Source organism: Thunnus albacares, chromosome 19 (genome assembly GCF_914725855.1).
Source record: "Thunnus albacares chromosome 19, fThuAlb1.1, whole genome shotgun sequence".
Taxonomy (NCBI): Eukaryota; Metazoa; Chordata; class Actinopteri; order Scombriformes; family Scombridae; genus Thunnus; species Thunnus albacares.
The window spans coordinates 27,242,303-27,261,161 of NC_058124.1; the positions used below are offsets into that span (position 1 = coordinate 27,242,303).

The following is an 18,859-nucleotide window of genomic DNA, read 5'->3' on the forward strand; positions in this document are numbered from 1 at the left end:
ACACTGAAACTCAACCAGACATAAAGCTCAGCTGAGGTTTGTTTACACTCCACAAAAGAGATGACAACACAGATGTTGTTGGATGTTTTCAATGGAAGTACGAATCACTTTTAAGTTCTACTTTATCGCTTTCATCCAAAAAGAAAGAGAGAGAGAGAGAGAGAGAGAGAGAGTGATTCTGACCTTATGAAAGCTGCCGTAGAAGAGTTTTTTGATTTCTGGCCCCTCGAAGGTGACAGTCTGGAAATCTCCTTTGTAGTCGTTGTTGAAGAACGTCAGAGTCTTTCCTCCGTCTGCAGGAAGACACAAAAACTACTTAACAAAAGAAGGTAAAGCAGACGCTTGCTGTCAAAAATAAACAGGATTATCACTGATACTGAGCCACTTTTAAAAAAAACCACTTCCTTTATATTCATTGTCTCCTTTGTGACCTCAGTTCATAATAGAAATCAATAAAGAACAGCTGCTATCTGAACTGCTGCTTCCTGACAACACTAAGTGCTCCTGGTATTTTGTACATTCAGTGTATGATTTTGATGGCTTTCTACCAAGCAGCAACCTCCGGGGCTGGAAATGAAGCCAACACCTAAACGCCAAAAACTGCAGTTCCTTGAACGGCTACTTGAGGCTCCAAAAGTGAGTCAATCCCCATAGACGCTCATGTTAAAATACCCAACTTTACAGCAGAAATAAACATGTTTACATTTCCCCTTTCATGACTGTACAGGGGGGTGAATTTTCTTTATATCTCACCCGTTTAAATGTTATTAAGCTGTAAAGTTATGCATAATTAAGGACATGGCTGCTTTGAGTTACAGGTTGCTAGTCACTCTTTGCCCATTTTGGATAGCCGGGAGGTTAGGTGGAGTCAGGCACTGCCAAAACCGCTCTTCAGAAACCAGTGGGTGACGTCACGGTGGCTGCGTCCATATTTTTTTTTACAGTCTATGGTTTCTACTTAAAGAATAAAAGTGAAATATAAGGGAAAAGAGGAATATAGTTATATGTTCATATAGACTTTCTGAGCTTCCAGACTCACTGTCCAGGATGACTCCAACCAGCGGCTCGTTGTTCTTGTTCAGGATCTCCCAGATGGCGAACGGCTCCTCTGGGGTGTTGGGCAGCAGTCTGAACAGCAGGGTAATCGTGTAGTCTGAGGGCAGCCCTTCAGGATGGATGTACCTGTGATTTGACACAATGGATAATATGACAAGCTTTTAAAATACAACACATTGTTAAAGATGAAACCAGTGGTTTCCAACCTTTTTGTCTTTTGACGTCTTACAAAAAGCAGTGTGTAGTCGGGGTCACATTTCACATGTCTATGAGTTGTTAACAGCTCCACCAAATAGTGATTTTTCCCTCTAAACTTCTCACATGCTTTCATTTCAATAAATGTTCAAATGATCCAATATTTCAGCAAAAATCAAAGATTAGAGAAAAAGTCCAAAAACTGAAAACAGATTTGTGTATCAGAACTTTGTTTTTTCTTCTTTCCTCTCCCATTAATCATCTCACCACCCCTCAGATTTATCTGCTGACCCTTTGGAGGGGCCCGACCCCTAGGTTGGGAACCACTGGACTAAACTAGCTAACTGTATATAAAGTAGTGTAAACTAGCTCCACCTCCAGCAGCTACAACAGTAACATGCTGCTCTAACACTGATGCTTCACTATTAATAATCTAATGATGTCATATATAATAATATATCAGTCAGAGGGACCAAACCACTACTTTTACTGCAATACTTTAACTACATCAAGCTCATAATACTTATGTACTTTTATCGTAGTAGGATTTTCTTTTTTTTAATGCAGGACTTTTACTTGTAATGGAGTATTTGCTGTACTGGTACTTTTACTTAAGTAAAGGATCTGAATACTTCTTCCACCTCTGGAGCCAGAACAGACTCAGGTAAATATCCTGCAGCCTTCTTAGTTTTGATTTTCTCAATATCTTGATCAGCTGATCTTCATATTCAGAAGTTTATATATCATTTTAGTCTTTGTATTCACAGTAAACGGTGTAGACTTTGGGTTCTGCATACAATTAATACACATTAGGAGATATCAGAGCTTGTTCTCTTTTACAGAAACCATCTGCTGCCATTAAATCTCACTGTGAAAATCTGTCTGCTATATGAGATTCATGTGGCAGACAACAATAAAGCCTGAAATAGAAACAGCATTATTTTTGTGACTGGTAGAAAACTGTTACCAGTCTGGATGTGTGTGTTTACCTGGTTGGCTGAGCCAGCAGAGCGTCACTGTGCAGGTGGAAACAGGGGAAGGTGTTGAAGGTGCCGGGTACCATGGAAACACCAGAGACGCTGCTGTATCGATTCTCCACCAGCCCAAACAGCTCCATCATACGGAAACCTAACAACACACAGCGGGAGGTAGAAGTGTCGACTCGCTAACATCATGTAAAATTAGACACCAAACCAGTTAATAGATGAATCATAACTGAATCATGAGAGTAAAAAGCACACTTGAAATTAAAAGGAATATGAAGTTTTCCTTCATATGAAATGTACAATGACTTTAGGTCCATTTAGAAGAGATTTGTTTCATAAGAGGAGGTCAGGTGGTTTCATTATTGCAGGCACTTGCTGGTGTGGGTGATGTTTATCTTCCTATTACAGTAAAAATTACAGCGCTGATTACCTGCTGTTTTTCAGTTGGTCTTCCCACCAATTTGATACCAATTTTAGTATTTTAAAAGTGCAAAAAAAATGATTTGATTTGATTTCTGTGTGCTGACTTTTTAGCAGTTGTTAGTTTGAGGGTAAAACATAACAAAGAGAGTATTCTGGGTACCTGCATAATGATTAACTTTAATATTATCACAGAGGGAAATTAGTTTGCAGTGTGTGCACCAAGTTTATACACTATAAAAAACAGACACACTAAGAAAGAAAGAGAAACAATCAGCAGTAATCCAAGACAAAGTCCACACATGCATACATCCTTAGTAAAAGTACACAAACCTACACAAGTGTACAGCAGACTGTACCGCTCACAGTGTAAAGATATGGAGAACAACTCTATTCTTCACAGTAGATTTCTTGCCCAGTTTATTCTATGCTGCTCTCTCCTAATGAGCCTCACAAACTCTCTGTACTTAACAATTGTTTAAACGCAATTAGGAATTGGATGGCAAACTATCTTCTGCAGTTAAATGCAGACAAAACTGAAGTCCTGATCTTTGGCCCTGACAATCTTCAGTCAGCAATCAGGCAGAACCTCGGTGCCTTATCATCATCCTCCCGGTCTTGCCTGCACAATAATCTTGGTGTAATTTTCCACCAATTCATGAGTTTTGAAGCGCATGTTAAGATGCTAACTACATCATGTTTCTTTCACCTGAGAAACATAGCCAAACTCCGGTCTGTGGTATCAAGAAATGAAATGGAGATGTTAATACATGCTTTTATCTCATCACGTTTGGACTACTATAACTCTATTTTTACTTGTCTTAACAAATCTTCCATACAGCGCTTACAAACTGTCCAAAACGCTGCTCCATCCAACAGATGGTCACATACAACTCCTATTTTAATCTCACTGCACTGGCTTCCAGTAAATTTTAGAATTCATTTTAAAATTTCGGTGCTCACTTATAGAGAGAGCCCTACATGGCTCCACAGTACATTAGTGACCTTCTGCACCCCTACACCACTGGTCGAGCTCTTAGATCCTCCATGCAGGGCTTTCTAAGTGTACCTCGTACACATTTTAAGACCCAGGGGATCATGCCTTCCAATCAGCAGCCTCTAAACTCTGGAACACTCTTCCAACAAGCTTAAGGTCCTTGGATAAAAAGCAGCTAAAAACCCGTTTGTTCAGACAGGCATTTGGATAGTATGTGCTGTTTTATCTTAATTTTTTCCATTTTATCTGCTCTACTTGTGTATTTTATCTGGTGTCTTTGCTTTTCTTTATTCTGATTTTATTTTATTTTTATTTCACTTTATTTTATTTCTTTGACTGTGAAGCACTTTGTAACTGGTGTTTGTGAAAGGTGCTATATAAATAAACTTTGCTTGCTTGCTTGCTCTCTTTTCTATATGTTGATACCAGTGGTGTATGACGTGCATTAAAACATTTGCATCCATTATGTTTTCTGTGCAAACCCCCATGTGTCTGCTCGTCGCCGTCCTATTTCACAGCATCAACACACTTTATCCATTTAGAAAAGCAGTAATTTCACCCTGGATACTCTCCCGCCTACTGTACCTTCACTACTTCCTCCATCTGTATGATGCATCTGATGTGTTACAGGCTTCAACTGTGAGATGATGCAACACTCTTCGCCACAAGTGTGTGATGAAGTTGACACATCGAGGTTTCAGCAGCATACACAAGACTTTTTAAGATCCTTTATAGAATCCAATTTAATACCTTTTTCACATCTTACCAGTCAAAGAACACCGGAAAACCAGCGGGGACAATAAGGTCTACAAGTAAGTATATTTATATCATATTTTTATATAATATATATAATCAATAAATGTGTCCTTGACCTAGATAGGAGGCAGAAAATGTTAGTAAATTAAGTTAATTTAAGGTTTTGAGCTTCCTGCTACTGTAGCTGCATTAGTGAAAGTGTTTTTCTGCAGGTCTGATGCTGCTGACTGAAACTCTAAAAAAGGATTAAACAGCTTCCTGCAGCACAATCCGCCGTCTCACATGTAGTTTATAGATGTAAAACGTCTCCTGACAGCCGCAAACACACACAGAAAAAAAAAACATACAACTAATGTCACTGTCTACAGCAGGAAGGAAAAATATAATCTAGTCTCCTGCAAATAAAATTTACCTTTTTTCCTCTTTTAAGAGAACTTAAGAGAACTTTCAAGGCTTTTGAAGACCTGCAGATACCCTGTAGACTGAAGCTTTATCACCATGAAAAGGAAGTTTTATAGTGACGTATACAACGTCCCGCAAAGCACAAAAAATGGTTGAATCATCTAATGAAGAATCACAAAATAAGTTACAACTTTCTTACTGTCTACAGCAGGAAAGATTAAATATTTAAGACCTTTGTTAATCAAATTTAAGGGAAGTGAATTTAATGATTTTAAGGCTTTTCAAGACCTTCAGATACCCTACACACAATAACAACGTGGATCTGTTACCTGGTGTTGTGCTGCCGCTCATCGGTACCGCTGGACAAGCTGAGGGGTAAAAAAAAGTTGCATTTAATTAAAAAATAACTAAGCTTCACATGAAAAACCAACTTTACATCCAACATCAAACTGGACTGAAAGTGACTGAACGTCTTCTAGGATCAATCTAGACTTGAATTTACTCCACAACCAGAAACTAACCAAACGACCTAAAACAGTTTGATGAACTCAAAACCTTCTGTGACTCACTGGCAGTGGCGGCTTCACACACGAAAGTCACCAGCTTCTCTTCGATCTTCTTAAAGGCGTCCAGGTCGTCCACAAAGAAGACGTGTCTGTCGCTGGGTTTACTGGCGATGCTCACCAGCTCCCCGTAGTCAGCGTCAGCGAAGCCGATAGCAAACACGATATAACCTTTACAGGGTGAAAGAGAGGGAAAACATCACGACTTATAACATCTGGACAACCACTGGAAGGATTTGGATCAGGTCTCTTCAAAGGTTTTCCTCCAAATATGAAGCAACTATTCAATGAGCCAAAATGATGTCAAGGTTTTCTTCTTGGATTTCATGGATTCAAGATTCAAGTAAATATGTAAGTTATTAATTCTTTGAAAACTAGCCCCACAGCTCATAAAACCATAAACAAGGCGACTCTGACCTTCCATCTGCATCTCCTTGGAAACCTTGTTGACGTCATCCTGGGATCGGCCGTCGGTGAGGACCACCAGGACGTTGGGGATTCCTCTCCTCATCCCTGCCTCCGCCGTGAAGATGTTTTCCTTCACGTGCTGGATGGCTCGACCTTGAGCGGACACACGGACCCGTCAATCAAACCCATCATCCAATCAGCATGTCAGACTGAGAGGATTTTTACTGTAAAGTACGGCTGCGCAATTCAGACTAAATTGATCATTGAAATGATTTTTGCCAAATGTTTTTTAATTATCTCTGTAATAATGTGTGAGAAAGAGCAGAAGGAGCAGATACTGATACAAAAAATATTATAATAACCAGCAGGCCGTCTTTTGATATATTGATTCATATATATTTTTAACTTATAGTCGAGCTGAAGTCTGTCACTGTGGACAGTTTGGTGATCAGAAGTCAAAATAATTTACTGCATCATCAAGTTTTTTATAAATTATTTCGAGTGATGTTAATTTAGACACAAAAACTGTGCATCATCATTTACAATCTAAAAAATAAACACATTATAACTTAAGAGAAACAAAAAGTACATCACAGATCTATTTTTAATTGCATTTTACATTTGAGCTCAGCAATAACAAGGTAATAGTAGGTTAATGTAATAATAAAGGTAATAATGTAATAATGTAATAATAAAGAAATATCAAGGTAATTTTTCAAAATAATAATAACCAGATAATAGTTTGGTATTAACAACGTGTATATCTAGGTAATTTTAGAGAGAAGTTATTGTAAAAGGGTAATAAGGGTCCAAAAACAAAAAGGTAATAATAAAGATAATAATAAGGCAGGACTATGTAGTAATATCATAACAATAACAACAATAACAACAATAATAAGGTCATATTTTAATTAAAACATGGTAATACAGTGTCATTAATGAGGTAATAACCTGATAATAATGAGGTAATTCTTGAAATTCTTTTTGTTTTAAGGTAATACAGTAAAAAAAAATCTACTTTTAATGCTGTGATTTGTTACCTGTAAACACACTTTGTAGTTTCTGTGTAATAACCATGAATCAGGACTGTAAAGGGTAAAACTACCCATTTCTATTTAATTTTATTGTAATTTTAGATTAAACCAAACACCAGTAGGAACAACATTCCTTCATCACATCATGCTTTAAGTCATTCATCAAGCAAAAAATGCAAAAGATTAGCATGCTAATACGCTAATAAGCTAAACTCGCTGGACTAAGCATTATCATTGTGAGAATGTTAGCATGCTAATGATAGCATTTAGCTCAAGTACAGTACAGACTCAGTCTTGTTTTCATGATCACTTCGTGCTTTAAGTCATTCATCAAGCAAAAATGCAAAAGATTATCTTCTTCCAGCATCTCCAGTGAGAAGATTTGCTTATTTTCTGCTTTTATTTCTGGTCAAGAGAACTTTGAAGATGTCATCTGAGCAGTTTTTACTATTTGACATTTTTTAGAAGAACAATTAATTGAAAAAGTGACCTATAATGAAAATAATCTTTAGTTGTCTTGTGTCATTTATTTGTCAAAAACTGATGAACTTCTTAATTTTAAAAACTGCATACTGTATTCTGATCACTGTTTTCTTCAGAACGTGATGTTTGAAGCAGGATGGACCACAGAGACACTGTGCAGTTGCTACATTTCAATAAAAGAACCGAGTGGCATCAGGTATTTCACACAGATCCAGTAATCAAATACTCTGCAGGCCTGTGGGAACGCTGGGAAAACGAATTCTTAATTGCAGTGTGCAGAACGAGGTGATTGAGTGCTCTTAAACTCCCCAAACTGCTGCTTCCTGATAGAAAGGAGGATTAGTGACGCTGTTACAAATCTGTTATCTGCAGTCTCGTCCCTGCAGGAGAAACTGGCTGCACTGCTTTGTAAACACTGATTAATAACTACACTTCTCCCTGCTTCCCCACAGACTTCCTCTCATTACTAACATGCTCAAAAATATAAGCTTTCATGCACTTTTACATGTACAAGATAAATGCAAACATGCAAATGCAAATGTTCTACATGTGTGTGTGAATGTGTGCATGAACCAGGTGCACACAAGAAGTGCAAATGTTTGAGTTGCACACACACTCATATTGACATGAAGCACACAAGCAGACACACACTAACACATGGATTTAACTTTGTGTTTGCAGTTGCCTGCTGCTCAATAAGTATTGATAATGTTATTAAGAAGGTGAGTGTGCACATGTTAGACTGTTGATTTGTCTCACGCAGCCGTCTTGCTTGGATTTAGAGATGATTTCTTCAGGGGAAAAGCTGGATTTTGTCTCATTTCAGTCAGTCTGAGTACAGACTTTTCCTCAAAAACTGCAATAACGAACTCAGACGCGATCCAATAACTCATAAGCACCGTAGCAAAGCTCCCCAAGTTCTCCTTATTACGTTGTGTTTTTCTCTTCCTCAGCAGCCTGTCTGCTGTGTACTCACCTGTCTTGGTGTTTCCTCCCTTGTAGGAGATGTTGTTGATGGCGTCCAGCAGTCGCTGCTTATCGTTGTACGAGTTCAGCTTGAACTCAGTTCGTGCGTCATCACTAAACTGGGCGATGGCGACCTGTCAGACAACACAGGAACATTCATGAACAACACTTAAGTGCAAACTTTTACTTTAAAGCAGGAGTATTCAACTAACATTTAAAGAGGTCCACTTAGAGAAAATTTCTTGAAGCAAAGGTCCAGAAGATCATAATGTCTATAACTATTTAGTGTGAAATATATTTAAGTAGCCTCGTAGTTGTATCAACATCTGACTCTCAAATCAAATGAATTCAGTATAATTCAAAAACTTTTTGACAACGTTTATTGTTAACATAGAGCTGAACATATATGTATGACTGCTGACATGTTTAATGTAATAATAATCTCATCTACTAAATAAAATACGGCTGCATTTGAAAATGAGAGAAAATAAATAAAATGTTCAAATAACTTCAGAAAAATAAAATAAAGGGAGGAAAAGCTTGAATTTCCCCTTTTCTGTTTCACATCTTGACTTTCTCTCCTTTTCTCCGTCTCACTCGTCTTTTTCCCAACCGTCACCGTCTACCGTAAAGACTAGAAAAGCTGCGCCAGTTAAAACAGAAGCGCCCTGTCAGCTTTTAAATCATAACCTCCCGTCTTGGCTGTAGGTCCGGACCCGGACCGCGGTCCGCCAGTTAGTGACCTCTGCTTTAAAGGACTATCAACAACACTGACCAAGATAATATTTTCTGTTTACGTCTAGTGGTTTCTAATCATGCAGACACTTTTATCTTTTATTATATTCATTTTTTTGTTGCCACGGACACATTCCTGTTGAATTTTTCAGATGTAACTGAGAAGCAAAAACTAAATTCAGTTAATTTCCCTTGTATTGGGGTCATGACACAAGTTTCAAAGGTGGATATCACAAAATCAGTGAAAATGTATTTTTTGTAATTTGGGTGAACTGACCCTTTAATGATGCTACGTGTGGAATTTGTGATTAGCAGTCATCATTTATACAGAATAAAAACTATATTTCCCATAATTCCTGCTGTTTTTTTGTCTACTTTTCTCTAAAGAAGAGAAACATGACAGAAACTTTGCCAACAGCAGAAAATCTGAACTCTTCATCTTCATCTTTGTGTGCTGATGAAGAACAGAACCTTCTTCCTGTTTTGGCTGTTTTGTAATCAAGCTCATTTTTAATCGCATCTGAATCTGATGTGGCTGTGATGTCATTTATGTACTGCATCATACAAAAACTTTTCATTTTTAAAACACTTTAAAAGAGGATGAAGAAGATAAACTGAACTACTGCTTTACCTGATTAGTTACTCACACCGCCATCTTTTTTATTTTTCTGCACTGTTACTTGCATATTACATTTATCCTGCACATATGTAAAAACATGTATAACCTGTTATTTACTCTGCTTATAGAGAATCACTGCAGACTGACGCTGAACTGTCGTCCTCACAAAAAAATTAAGCAAAAACTCATCATGTTTACTTGAAGACGTGACCTTTGTGCTCGACTATTAATAACCTGTCAGTCAGACAGTGTGGTGCGAGAGCTACCAGACATTAAGAGTTGAGAATAACACATGTCAGAAGTTTCATGAACTACATGTAGTTCAATGTTTCAGGAATGCCTCCTGGGGTACCTGTGTGCCATCTGGGCCGATCTGGTCCAGAGCTCCGGCGGTGCTGTACAGGAAACGAATGATCTTCAGGAAGTTTTCATCACCGATACTCCAGGAACCGTCGACCAGGAAGACCAGGTCTGCTCGGGCCGCCTTACAGACTGGACAGAGACAGACAGATGATGGTGAGGAGGAAATACAAAGCAGACTGATCACAGCGGTGTATGTTTTTTTTACATTTTCTATCTCCTTCTATATCTCCCCTCTGAGACGGTTCACAGGTTTGTTTTCGACAAGGACGAGGAGATAAAAGGAGGAGAAAAAAAAAGGGAGGATAGATGGAAGCAAACATAGAGGGGGGGTGAGACGGAAGAGGATGCAGATGAATGACAATGAAGAAGACGAGAGCACACACACACATCTGTTTTATTCATATTATAACGTCTCTATCATGGTTGTAACTTATTAAATAACTTGATTGGTTGTTGTGTGACCATGTGACCTTGAGTTATTTCCATTTATGTTTGATTTTTATGTTTCTCAGTGAGTGTAATCTTATGTGTTTTAGTTTAATCAGTTTTTCTGCTCTTTGAATATAAAACATTGATCGTGCACATTTACTTTGGTTTGTTTAAATCTGAAATGAAAATCATTCAAACTGTGGAGAAAAACTTTTAAGGAAAAACTAATCTGGAAGCAACTTTTTCATAGTTTTGTTGTTTTGCAGCAGAATAATCAAACAAACAGACATTTATTGGTTCTTTTTACTCTTCGCTAACTTTGATAACTTTTGCTTTTATTTCTGTTTCTTATCACCGTTGCAAATAAACAAACTTTGACTTTATTTTGATGGATGAGGAGTCAGGAGCTTCTGAGTAAAGTGAACCTGTGATTGATGAGACTTGAAGAGGTCTCGACTTGTAAAACGATTGAAACTCTGTTAAACTCATTAAATGCAAAACACACAGTCGCCTCCGTTCCCGTTCAATCATTCCAATCACTTCCCCTTTCTCCTCTAATAAAATCACACTCGAGGGTCAGCTGGCGCCCGATTGATCTGCAGACGGCTTCAATTCTGTCATCTGCTCTTTGTTTACTCCAAACATATTTAATAAACCACATGAGGTGAGAACTGATTTTCTTTCATAAAAAAAAAAAAAAAAGCTGCATTAATTTCGGTTTTTAAGGGCAGGAATGTTAATATACAATTATTTTAGATTCTTATTTTAGCTGCAGTCTCTGGAGAGATAGAGGAGAGAGAGACGGCAAATAAAAAATACAAACAAAGCGAGCAAATAATTTGTGAAATATGTGTAAACAGTGGATGATGATGAGGAGGAGGAGGAGGAAGAAACAAGCTGAGAGGTTGCTGATTGTCTGCAGATCAAATTCATTTCTGCCGACTTTCTATTTATTTCCTTTTTTTTTTGTTTTGTTCTGTCTGTTTGTTTAGCAGCTTTTTAAACTGTCATCATTTACTCAAACTCAGCTGTAACTTATCATTTTGCCAGTTTAACAAAGTGTAAAGCTACCAGGAACCCAACTTACAAGACAAATGACATGAAAATGTACAAATCTTTGGTGATAATCACTGAAAATATCATTATACAACAGTTCAAAGTTGTAAAAAAGACAGTTTACAGCAGACAAATGTAAGAAATAAAACTATAATACAATCTATTTACATGTAAAGTGTTTTTTAAAATCCTTTCATACCTTTATAACTCGTTTTTGTGTATTCCTGTAAATCACTGAATATATTAATAATTCACAGCTTTAAAACCTTTTTTAGAAAATGTTTATGATCCACATAAATAAATAAGATTCTGCTTGACAGACTCACATCAACACCTTCAGTTGGTTTTCTCAGCTTGTATCTACATGATATAAACACTGACTGAGTATTTTATTAGGATCTAAAACAGCCTTTAATTCTACTTTTATGAAGTTTGATTATTGAGGTCGAAGTGTGGTGTAATTTTATAAAGACTCATGAGTTGCTAAACGGAAAAGAACCTGATGGTGCAGAATGATTATGACAAGTATCATAAGTAATAAGTAGTAGTGTGTTGAATTGTCATTATAATGAATATATAACCTCACAGACCACATATAATCAATGAAAGGGCACAAAAAAATGTTAAAAGAATCTCACTTAATGCACTGGATAAACTGGAGGGTATGTTTGTGTTAAACTTCACTTTAAATGTGTTTGTATCAAACTTAGTGTTTCAAAAAAAAAGAGTGGCTGTGGGAAAGGAGGGAGGTGTGAGGAGGGAAGTATGGCAGTGGAGGGAGAGTCAGGGGGAGCTCTGACAATAACGGTATGATATGATCCTTAGCAGTTACATAAAATAAAAGAGCATAACTGGATGGAAGTGGTCATGCCAGATATGACCAGCTCGGGCAAAAACCTATTTCAGAGATTTTGGGAGAACAGCAGGTGACGTAAAAAAAATAATATTGGTGTGGTTGGCCAAGTACGAGGAGGATGCCGACCCTAGGGTATATAAGACAACGCCCTGAGTTGCCAAACTCAGAGCAACGGGGTGGTCTATTATGAACACTGTATTGCTCTCCTTTATTGCCTGACTGACTCCTGATTTTTGAACAACAAAGAGAAGTTTGGCCTTGACTTTTTTCAACAGAGACCCAGCGGAACTGACACAACAGTAGTATGTGATGGTGATCTGGAGTGAAATATGTTGAAAAGTGTTCCTAATATTTTGTCCACCCTCATGTATGTTAATGGGGTGAACAAAATATTAGGAACACTTCTCAATACAATATTTATAATATAATATAATAACATTTTTGTGAATGAAACTCGTCCACTAACAGAACAGAACAGTTCGCCTTATATGGACATTTTAGATGCGTTGATGATGCTGATGATGAAATCTCAGTAACATTCATCTCATGAACAGGTGACGTTCATCAAGTGATTTACAACCAGTTTGGACAATTAAGAGATTTTGTTAAATCCAACTTGGAAAACTCCAGTCCAGAGATTTAATATGAAAATATTCTTGCATTTTGTTACTTATTGCATACTAGAGTATAAGTACATAGTAGAAAACTGAGGCATAATTAAAAGCAGACCTGCCTATTTTCAATGAAACATGAAAAGTTTAATTGAAAATAAGAAAACGCCTCAAGATAAAAAATGTTTTGGAACAATATGTCTAATTTGTATTCACCACTGTGTGTATTATTTTAATTGTGTACATGCCTGTATCTCAGGCCAACAGAAAGCATGATAATATAATAAGCTATGAAAGTAACTGTGTATGGCCGCAGGCGCTCTGTGTCTCTCTGGTTCTGTTTATCTGGCAGCTCCACTCTCATCCACTAAACCAAAGTGTCTCATGAACACAAAGTCTTTGATTTACTATAACTTGGAAATAAAAGACTCTCTCTCTCACACGCTGATTACAAACACCAAAATCCAACATGTATCTCATTAAAGGACCAGTGTGTAAGATTCAGTGGCATCTAGTGGTGAGGCTGCAGATTGCAACCAACTGAATACTCCCAATGAAGCCAATGCAGAAGTGCCAAAAAACCTGCATTCTCTCTAATGGCCATCAGGGGGCGACTCCACTGGCTGCAAAAAGAAGTCTGATTGTATGGAAGTCTATGAGAAAATGACCCTACTTCTCTTTTGATTTATTACCTCAGTAAACTGTTTCCTAATGAGTTTATGGTCTCAATCGCTAGTTTCAAGTCTTCTTCAATACAGCATGATGTTCATTTTGTAAATTATGGTCCCATTTAGAGTCAAATAGATGATAAAGCAGCGTATGCTTTAGAGTGTGGCTACATTGTGATTGACAAGTTGCTACCACGGCGACAACGTTGCTTACATAATGTAACCATTGCGTACAGATGTAGCTGCTGCTATTTCACAGCATGTCTTCAGTTCACTTAAGTTAATTGTAACATCGTGGTTGCCAAAAAAAAGTCTTGTTCAGCGTTTGGTTTTAATAAAGGACCCATCAGTGAGTCGCATGATCAGTTTTTCCAGTGAGTACATTTTAACGGTTTTAGGCCTGTTTTCTGCTAGCGAAAATTAGCATTAGCATTATCACTGTTAACCATAGATTGTAAATGCACTGTGCTAACCAAGCTAGCAGCTAGCGCTATGGTCAGCTCCACCCTCTCGTCAAAATATGGTTATTTCTGGCTTCAAAAGTCAAACATGGCGGCAGCCTAATCCAAGATGGCGACAGTCAAATCGCTACACTCGAGGCTTCAAAATGGCAGTTTGGCGCAAACCAATGGGTGACGTCACGGTGACTACGTCCATATTTTTCACAGTCAATGAATACCCCTCCCCTCAGGAGATCCTACGGCGGCTGCGAAACTCTTGCAAAAAACATGAAAGACCTCCTCTAGAGTCAGTGTTTGGTTTGTCTGTTCTGGGCTACTGTAGAAACATGGCGGTGCAACATGGCGGGCCTTGTGGAAGAGGACCTGCTCCCTCTGTAGATGTAAAGGCTCATTCTAAGGTAACGAAAACACAACAATTCTTATTTTCAGATGATTATACGCTAATTAAAACATACTCATGAATGTTATATTCCATTTCTGCCAGTAGATCCCCTTAAATCTGACACACTGGTCCTTTAACAGAGACTTTTCTCCCCTCACAGATACGAACAGATACGTTTTGAAAATGAAACGGTTGATGCAGGAGTGACAGACATGAAGAATGTGAATTACATGTTTCAGGAGATGGAAAACTGCTGCAAGCGTCCAAAACACACAATTTATTTTAAATTACCCTTTTTTATCTTGTATTTAAGTTCTATCTTTATAATTATGTGTTCGTACTTAAACGTGTAAGAATTGGAACAGGAAATTATCGCTCACTTCATCACCATATATAGAACCTGTTCAGGATTCAAAGGTCTCTGTGTGTGTGTGTGTGTGTGTGTGTGTGTGTCGCCGTGTGGGAGGCAGTTAAAGCTTATTTACTTGGTTTATACTGTTTTCCTCACACACACACACACACACACACACACACACCTCAGACTCAACATGTCACATTATGATTTATATGAGATGAAATGTGGGCGGACAGTGAACTAAACTTAGTCGCTGTAGATACAAGTACTGCACAAAAGGTTTCAAGCACTTTAGATGTTCAAGTTCTTATCCATCTGCAGCATGACAACGACTCCGAATATCCATCCAGATAAAGAACAAGGAGTCCTGTAACAGATGGTGTCTGATCTCAACATCATGGAGTCAGTCTGGGATTAACGTGAAGAGACGGAAGAAGAACTGCGGCGACTTCTCCGAGACGCAGGGACGACCGACCTGCTGAGTTCCTTAAAAAAACTGTGATTTACTTCAGGTTTCTTCTGTTTATTGAACTTTTTATGAAGTTAACTGATAAATAAAAACTATTCATGGCATTATTTCTGAAAGCACTTTAGTTTTGATGCCTTAAACCTTTAAACAGGAGTAAAAACGATGCTATGAGTGCTGTGACAGTGAACCAGAACAGTAAAGTTGCAGCGGGTTTATATTTGCTGGCAGCCAAAAGCTAAATAAACATGATAGAAATGTGTTAATTGTATCCCAATTAAAACTGAAATAATCAGATCATTTAAACTAATATAACTACGACTAATAATATAAAATCAGCTCTTACCTTCCATGGCAGCGGGGATTGTGGGTAGCGGGGTGGTGGTCGGAGGGAGGGTCGGCGGCAGGGTTGGGACGGGTACTGCATATAGAGAGACATAAGACACACATAAATGTATAAAAACCTGCAATTATGACGATGCATTCATCGTTAAACTATCACCACATACGATATGACCCCAGAATTAAACCCCCCCACTAAAAAAAAACACAGAGGATCCTCAGACAGTCACATGTAACATACGGAATGTGTAAAATAACAACATGCAGACCTGTGATTTCAGCTCCTGTATAATTTGGTGGATTGATTACAGCATCAGCTGCAGACTCAATCAAACTCCAACTGTCTCTGCTTTCAGCATCTCACCTTTAATCTGTGTGTGTGTGTGTGTGTGTGTGTGTGGGGGGCGGGAGGATAAACCAGATAAACCAGCTGCCCCCCCCCCCTAAAAACTCACACAACATACACACACAGTTTATTTACTCGGAGCTGTTTAGGCAGTAAATCAGCTACCTGAGGCTGCATTACTGTGAATTACTTGTGATGGCGGGTGGAGAGTGTTCGGCAGCGGCTGCCTGCGGCGATGGGAATAGTCATTTGGAGGAAAGGCTCAGGCTTTCATTTACATCAAAACAAAGCTATAAATCACTGTGGAGGCTCTCTACAGAGCGACAGAGCAGAGGGGAGCAGCTTCAAGCAAACAAATACCTGCTCTGGAGAAGGAGGGCTCTTTTCTTGCTCCTGAAAGGTAATCCATCTCAGGAAACATTATTCCTGCTATGATTTTTGTCAACGTTTCATTATAAATGCCTGGCAGAGAAGTGGAGGCTTGAACAATCAATCGACGCCTTCAAATACAATAAAAAAACAGCAATACAAACAGTCATAACTGCTCAAATCTGTCTATGTTTAAGACTCTTTTTTTTGGCCTTGTTTACACCTGCTATTAACATCCGTCTCAGGTGATCGGATCAGCTGTAAATACAGGTGTAAACGCACCCAAGACACATTGAGGACAGACTGAGATCCGATCACTCAGACCACATTCGGAGGTGGTCTGGGCCGCATGTGGCCACATTCTTTTAGTAATGTAAATGCAATGCATCCTGGACCACATTGAAGGACCGCCTACTCAGCTGACATCCTCTATTTTCCGGCAGACTAGACACAGAACCCTCCGTCCAAAGCTGTTCAACTGGTTTGATGACAGGATAAACAAATAATTTAGTTTTTCATGTGAATTAAAAACGTAATCCACCTCCCATGTTTTGCTGTTTTTCCCGTTTCCCTGACCGGTTAGAAATTAAATCATTCATTTTTCACTTGTCTGTCTAAAAAAATATTTCAGAAGCTAAACGTAGCTGGATAGTTTCCTCTGTCCTGTCAAATTGATAACTACAGTTTTTAGTTTTGCTCTGCTGCTCGACATAATGGAGCTCAGGATTTATCAGGACGGCTGCTTTGGACGTGCAAAAGAACATTAATTAACATCAGATCCTGACCGATGCTGTTGGCGTGTCGGAGATTTAAATAATCAATGAAGTTATGCTGCTGTGTCTTGTGTGTAAATGCGCACAGTGTCTCTGTCTTGTCTGGTCTTTGAAAACGGAAATGATGTCCGTGTTTATTTGCATATAGAGCAGGGAAGTGAGATCGGATCACATGTGGTCGCTTATGGAGACACATGTTAATACCAGGTGTAAACAGGGCCTTTGATTTCATCCCCAGCGCCTCCTCGTGCCTTTGGTGTGTATTGTTTTCTTATTGTTTAATGGTTTGTGTGAAGCACAAAACACTACAAATCTATTAAACTCACATTATGATTTCTTTTAAAAAGGCAACCAGTAATAATAATCTGTAGTGAATTGATTACAACATGCAAAACGGCCGGTTTTATCCTTTAAAAAAGATGAAACTTGTAGTTACTTAATTTACCTGCATGTGATGAATTTATGAAAAGAAAAAGATGGCTGCATATTATGATTTTCTAGTCTGCGCCCCTTGGAAATTAAAGATATTCCAGTAGAGTCCCAGATTAAAAATATAGACTTAGAAATGTGCAGAACATGTCCTCTTTAAACTGCAAGTGTGTTGACGCTTCAACTCCCAAGTAAGACGTTCAGATAATTGGGTTAAACTTCTTATTTCTGCAGTAAATCTGGTGAGTAAAGCGTCGACATAATCAACAGGAACAATGGCTGAAACTACAAAAAAAAAAGTTTTTCTGTTAACACAGGATTTCACTGCACATGGTGATCACTGAAAATAAAAATAAAAGCTGCCCACCCACCCCCAACACTCCCCTCCCCTTCTTGTCTCCAGACAGTGGGACTTGATTAGTGTTCGGGGCCGCCGGCGCAGAACAAACGGCTCCTTCTGAAAGGAAGGAAGAGGACTCAGCTTTCATCGCTCCCATGAGGATAAAAGAGGTTTTATGTTGAAAATGACGTGATCGTCTTCCCGGCTTGTAGTGGGCTTCTTCTTTTGTACACAATGACAGCTGACAGCGGTTTGTGTACGAGTGTGTGTTTCTGTTTTATTGTTATCATGACACATGCATGGGCGCATTTAAATGGGTGTTTGACACATCGTACGGAGGAGGAAAAGTCCTTCTGGATGTGTGTGTGTGTGTGTTTGTGTGTTACAGCCTCACACGAGCCTCGGCTATGTGTGTGTGTGTGTGTGTGCAAAAAACTGAAAGTCAAAAAGCCGTATTCAGTATATCCGTTGTAAAACGTCTACAGTGTGACGTGTGAGTTGTTTAGTATAACATAATCCTTAAACTAATCCTGTAATTCACCTAGTCTGGATAAGTAGGCTGCTCCTTTACTCAGACGTCAACATGAACCAAAAACCCGACTTGAAAGACTTGAAACTTTGGACTTTCTTTTTAATCTGTAAAACCAGGTCATATTCTCTGCAAACTAAACTTATTTTTTGTCTAAAACATCAAGATAATAAATAGTGATTTTGCTGATTGGTCAGGACTTCGGCTGCAGCGACTCTGCCGACTGTTTTTCCTATGAAATGTTAAGAAATAGTGAAATAAATGCATTCACAATGTCTTAGAGGCCGTTGTGATGTCTTTAATTTCCTTTTTTTGTTTGACTAACAGTCTAAAACCTTCAGATATTCAATTCGCTGTCATGTATGACAAAGAAAAACAGCAAATCGTCACATATGAGAAGCTGGAACCGGGAAGATGTTTGGCATTTTTTCATGAAAAATGATGAAAATGATGATGATGATCAA

The 18,859-nt window shown here is 38.4% G+C and overlaps 1 protein-coding gene across 9 annotated transcripts in view; it reads right to left on the reverse strand.

Moving 5' to 3' along the window:
• LOC122970550 (collagen alpha-1(XIV) chain) overlaps positions 1 to 18,859 on the reverse strand; it is a 220,665-nt gene that overhangs the window by 69,124 nt on the left and 132,682 nt on the right. For all 9 annotated transcript variants that reach the window (XM_044336720.1, XM_044336719.1, XM_044336726.1 and 6 more), the window contains 9 exons: positions 15,614 to 15,688; positions 9,973 to 10,112; positions 8,277 to 8,400; positions 5,793 to 5,936; positions 5,382 to 5,546; positions 5,142 to 5,180; positions 2,241 to 2,379; positions 1,040 to 1,182; positions 184 to 293 (listed from right to left, as the gene is read on the reverse strand). In XM_044336720.1, coding sequence (XP_044192655.1) covers positions 184 to 293; positions 1,040 to 1,182; positions 2,241 to 2,379; positions 5,142 to 5,180; positions 5,382 to 5,546; positions 5,793 to 5,936; positions 8,277 to 8,400; positions 9,973 to 10,112; positions 15,614 to 15,688 — 1,079 coding nt within the window. The remainder of the gene's footprint in view (positions 1 to 183; positions 294 to 1,039; positions 1,183 to 2,240; positions 2,380 to 5,141; positions 5,181 to 5,381; positions 5,547 to 5,792; positions 5,937 to 8,276; positions 8,401 to 9,972; positions 10,113 to 15,613; positions 15,689 to 18,859) is intronic.